General features: G+C 38.4%; 1 protein-coding gene across 1 annotated transcript in view; it reads left to right on the top strand.

Annotated features, from left to right (window-relative positions):
* Positions 1–5,707, top strand: part of LOC107096986 (protein phosphatase 1H-like) — a 69,105-nt gene that overhangs the window by 38,292 nt on the left and 25,106 nt on the right. Inside the window, exons 4-5 of the mRNA XM_015393925.1 lie at positions 4,383–4,495; positions 4,619–4,703. Of these exons, the coding sequence (XP_015249411.1) occupies positions 4,383–4,495; positions 4,619–4,703 (198 nt within the window). The remainder of the gene's footprint in view (positions 1–4,382; positions 4,496–4,618; positions 4,704–5,707) is intronic.

Consider the following 5,707-nt stretch of genomic DNA (forward strand, 5'->3'; position numbering starts at 1 on the left):
CAGTCAGAGTTTATGCAAATATTAGACCTATTAATGATAAATAAATTTAGTCAAAGCCGTGTTGATGGATTTGTTTCTGTTTTGTAATTTATAATGTCTTTGTTCAAGATGCAGTTATCTGTACTGTTTCATTGTCACAGTCGTATTTTAACATCTTATGTCACAGAAATATGATAGTTTGAGAAAACAATATATACAGATTTTGAACATTTAGGCTGTTTCCAGTGTCCTCTTCAAAGTCTTTTTTTTCCCTCTCTGTGGTCACTGATAACTTAGTTCCTAACCTTAACATTTAAATTTCACACACCATTTCCATACAGTTATTTATACCCCTAACTTTCTTGGAACAAAAACTCTTGCATTGCATTTTTTGCTTTCCTCATAGCCCCATAAATCCTCTCAACTTTAATCAGGCTGTTAGGAAGTTAGTTGTGTGGCACAGAAACATGTTTGAGGTTCTAGGGGCTCCAGTAAAAAAACAAGATTAAATGTGGCATCTTTAAAAAACTTGAAGTAAACAGAAAATGGAATTGTTCAAATTCTTTTCTGTCCTCAATTCTAGCAGGCAGTAAACTGTGGAGGACCAATCCTGCCATAATTAAAAATACATATAGAAATAAATAAAGGATTTGATAAATAAATTGAACATTATTGATCTCACATTGGAGAAATTTATCTCTGCATTTAACCCATCCCCTTGGGGAGCAGTGGGCTGCCATTGTACGGCGCCCGGGGAGCAGTGTGGGGTTAAGGGTCTTGCTCAGGGACCCAGAGTGGCAGTCTGTGGGAGTGGGGGATCAAACTTCAAATCCCAGGATTCAAAGCCCTATGCCCTAACCACTAGGCCACCACTTCCCTTATAAGATTGCTTGAAAAAGTAGCTAAAAATATGAATTTGTTAACCTTTAAATGTGACAAAGTAATAAAAGCAAGATACTTCTGAAACAATAAATACAATAAACGAGTAAAAAAAAGAAGAAATTTCATAATAAAAGAGGAGGTTAAAATATATATTTTATTTGAATAATTGATCAATTGTTGAAGAAATATCTTATCTTTGTTATTATTTTGTCACATTTAATGGCTCACAATTCATATTATTAGCTAGTTTTCAGGCAATTTTATATTTCTGTATGTATTTTTGATTATGGCAGGATTGGACCTCCATAGTTATGAACATTGCTGTTAAACTTTCTGTCAGAGCATGTCAGCCGCAGGTTTTTCGGTACCAGCTTTGCACATTTACGGATTAAAATGTTTGCTTGTTTCTGTTCAGCAGAAAAGCTCCAGCACATTAAAAAAAACAAAAAAAAAAAACAAGAAAAAAAACAGAGAAAGTTTGTTGAAAAGTTGAGTCCCGCCATGAATTTCTGATTAAATATAGCCGCTCCACCCATGTTCCCATCATTTCTGATCAACTCTTCTGTCTCTGACTAAGAGACTCTACAGTATCATGCTGCCACCCTCATGCTTCACCATGGGGACGGGTGACGATCATTGTTTTCCTTCATGCACATCATGCAGGTTCACATGGTTTTGCTGGTTTTTGTCCAGCTTCTGTTTTGAGGTTTTCCAAGCACATCAACTGGGAGGAGACCTGAGGAAAAACCCGAAAAACAGTGGAGAGGTACTGAATTTACCTGCAGCATTTTAAACCCATTTAGGTCACCTTTTTAATTAACAGTAAATAGACAATGAATGAAGAGCAAGATTGTGACTATGTTGTGCGTTTTTTAAGGGGTGTCAAAATAAAGGGGTCGAATATTAAGGTATGGCAGGTTTTTCAGATTTGACCTTTTAAATGTTTTCTTAATCATCCACTTTAAAAGTTGGCACTGATTTCTGCTTTCTGTCACATTAAATCCAAATGCAATAGCTGAAAGTTTGCATATTTAGGATGGTGTGAACACCATCTGCTGTCAGAAGTACAGCACTTTATCTGGAGTTTATGTTGAGGTTGGCTATGACTGGATGTTATTTTAGCGGCTTTAAATAATCCAGTGTTAACCAGTTTTCCAAACCACTTTCCTGAGGGCTGTCTCACTTGCCTGTGTTATGTCTCAGCTTTGACTAATTAGTGAAAAATGATTAATTTGGTTAATTACCTGCCACAACCGTTTTTCGTCAGGGTTTTCCATCATTTCCTGACAGCCTCCTCCTCTGCCCCTCGCTGTTCCATGACTTATTTCTTCCCATTTCCTGATTTTTAGGGCTCATAGATTTTTTGATTTCCTTGCAAAGTTCACTGGAAGCTTTGCAAATAACATAAGCTTTCAAGCTTCTGCAAAATGTCTAAACATTTTAAGAAAATCCCACCTTTGTGATTAAATTAATCATAAGAAAAGAGTTGAGCTCATTGAGTCATTATCAGAACTTTATATTCAACGTAAAGTGTATCTGGCCAATATCTCCCTGGAATATTAAATCAAGCCTGTCATAGTGATATGAGAATATCAAGTCTGCCAGTTTGTCTACATACGCCGCAGTGACCTTCTGTGGCCAGTAGGTGTCTCTCACACCAGGGCCTAGTATTAGGTCAACTTTTCCACAGTGAAACAGTTGTTTTGAATGGCATAAGGTGGCAGATATAAAGCACCTCCTGTAGAGGTGGACCGATTCATCGACCAGCTTTGTTTAATTTGCTGATGAATTCAGCAGCCATGTTTTAAGATCACGTTAGGTGCATGCTTTGCTATTCATTGTTAATGTTTGTTTTTATCATCCTTATCATGGTTTCAGCTCTGTCATTTAAATGGAGAAAGATAAAGTATATCGGCTTCAAAAATAAGCGTATATATTTAGTGTTAAAGAGCACAGATGATGTGTTCAAGACGGTGAGCAGTGTGGGTTTTCTGTCAATCCCACATTTTGTCTGTTGAACAGAACGCTGAAATATTGCCTCATCTGACTAAAACAGTTTCTTTCACATCTTTGCATGTTAACACAGCTTGTGCTGTAATACAAAACTGTGAGGTATAAATATCTTTGCAGGCTTCTGTTTGTACTGTTTCTAGTATCCTTACTGTGACGAATCCAATGCTTACCTTTCTAGTGGAATAAATCATATTTTGACCATTTTGTTTTCATAGGAATAACAATTAAAACCAAGAAATGGTTTTAATTAAATATAAATGACAACATTGTTTATTGCCGTGCTTCATTCCTGTATTAGTATTACCGGTATTAGGTTGTTTTTTTTTCGTTCTCAGCCATGTAGGTTTAATGTAGGAGTCCTTTGTGGGATTTTTCCCTCAGAAATAATGAAGGCATTTAGCCGTATGTAAACAGTGGACGTATCTCTGCCCTCTGGTTATTTATCTTTGTTGTCAGGTCGTTCCTGCCTGAACCTGTGGGGAGGAAGGTGTCGATGTTTGTGCTGGCATTTTCATTATTAAAGCCTCGCCTGCAGCCAAAGGCGCTGCAGATAAATATGCATGGCTGACTGTGGATTCATAATTCATAGAGTCTGAGGGACACATTAGTTCCCCCTCCGCCTAATGCTCCACCATATCCTCTTGACCTGTACCTGGCAGTGATTGTCAGGAGGGAAGACTGAGAGAAATACACCCAGTAACACTCAGACTGCCTGTATGCCCACCTGTCCAGGGGAACATTCTTTTACTGCAACACCTAATCACCTCATCTGGATGGAGGTGCAGAGGGCAATGCGCTTTCAAAAGACTCATCTAGTCTCATGGGATTTCCAACCAGCCTGTTGATAGAGACATAGAGATGGGAAAGAAATGCCTGGGGGCCCAATTTATATTCCAGGAACAGCTTACGGCTTCTGTTTGGAAATTATTAAGATGTCAGAGAAGACTGACATTGTATGAAAGGGTTAGATAAGCCAAAAAAAGGTAGCTGGGCTCAGATATATAGTATGTTGGTGCTTTGACTAACTGAGTTAAAGAGCAATTATTCATCTACTTAATGGACTGATGGCATGGTTTTCTTTAAATTATTTTCAGGTTAATTAGCGCCATATAAATTGGGGCTAATTAGCTGCTGGAATAACCAGCAGATCCTGTAAACCTTCCCTTTAGGTCTTTGGTTTTGGCTGAAAGTACCTCTGATAAATGAACTCACTCTGCCGCTATTAATAAAGACTTCATGGCAGATTTCAAGCATGAACTGGATTATTATACAGTCTGGAAAAGTTTAGAATCGGATAAGGGTTTTATTCCATTTATCCATCTATAGCCAGCATAGTTATACACCTGCAATTTTTATATATATATATATATATATATATATATATATATATATATATATATATATATATATATATATATATATATATATATATGAAAGCTGTGCCGACAGGAGACAAATGATTGGGTCAGGCTTTTGGCCTACATCATGTGTATTTTATCATGTCTCAGGATATGCAGATCGAGAAAGAGAAGGCATCGTTCAACATCTCGGGCGGATGCACCGCTCTAATGGTCGCCTGTTTGCAAGGGAAGCTGTACGTTGGGAACGCAGGGGACAGCAGGTGTGACTCGCACAGTTGGATGAAGCAAAATGAGTTTGCCACATGCTGCATGTATTTATTGTTGTTTGCATGTCATCAAACCATGTCAGCTTAATTAAACAGTACTTTGCCCCTCTCCCTCAGAGCAATCATTGTACGAGCTGGGGAAGTCATCCCTATGTCAGCAGAGTTCACACCGGAGTCAGAAAGACAGCGCCTGCAGTTTCTGGTAAGAAGGAACCAACAATTTTTTTGTTGTTTTTACAGCACTCGTTTTTCTGACAGTGGGCTGACAGGAAAGGTATAAGAGAGGGGAAGAGACTTGCAGCAAAGGACCACAGGTCGGATTAAACCGGGGTCGGCCGCGTCCAGGACTAAGGCCTCCATACATGGGTCGTGCCGCTAACCACTGCGCCACCTGAACGCCAGGCGGAACCAACCTTAGCTACTTTCTAGCAAGCAGACGTTTGCAAAGTTGACAATCTCCTCTGATGGAAAAGTTTTTTTTTCATAATTTGAATTTATCAAAATCATAAATCAAAAGCTTTAGGGCTTCATTTAGGAGAGAAAAACAGGTGAACTGAGACAGTTTTCAATTATATGCGATTAAAAAAAGAACAGTGCTGTAAAACCTCAGCCAAAGACCAGAAGAGAAATGAAGTTTAACATTAAAAAGACAGGGCTAAATTTGTCATCTATAAAAGCAGAACATCAAGTTGTTGGCAGCTGACACCCCCCCCCCTCCAGCAGAGTATCAGGGTTAAACAGAGGGCAAGGCAAGATGTAGTTACTATAAGGAAAAAAACAGAGCGAGAAAAAAAGTGCATAAATGCTAAACTGGAGGGCAGTTGGACAATGTAGCAGGTGGGCATGTTCCTATTCAATTTTTACATTTGTGATTCAACACCAAAATTGGCTGACACCGTTATTATTAGCATGAATCATACCAGCTTTTAGCACTTATTTTATACTGTTGAATGTCGGAAAAGGTTAAAACAGGGAACAGAAAACCTGAAAGGAATGAAAACAACTCACCCACATAAAATGAACCAACGATTTTCAGAAACGCTTAACAGAAGCAGAGCGTTTTATCATCAGCATGAAAATATCGGATCGGAACATCCCTAGTAGCAGTAGGGGTGTGGGGGAAAAAAAATCGTTTTTGCGATATATCGTGATATTCGGCTGCCCAATATAATATCGATCTTTCACTTCTTTGTATCGATTTAAAAA

Source organism: Cyprinodon variegatus, unplaced genomic scaffold (genome assembly GCF_000732505.1).
Source record: "Cyprinodon variegatus isolate N-32 unplaced genomic scaffold, C_variegatus-1.0 Scaffold663, whole genome shotgun sequence".
NCBI classification, from domain to species: domain Eukaryota; kingdom Metazoa; phylum Chordata; class Actinopteri; order Cyprinodontiformes; family Cyprinodontidae; genus Cyprinodon; species Cyprinodon variegatus.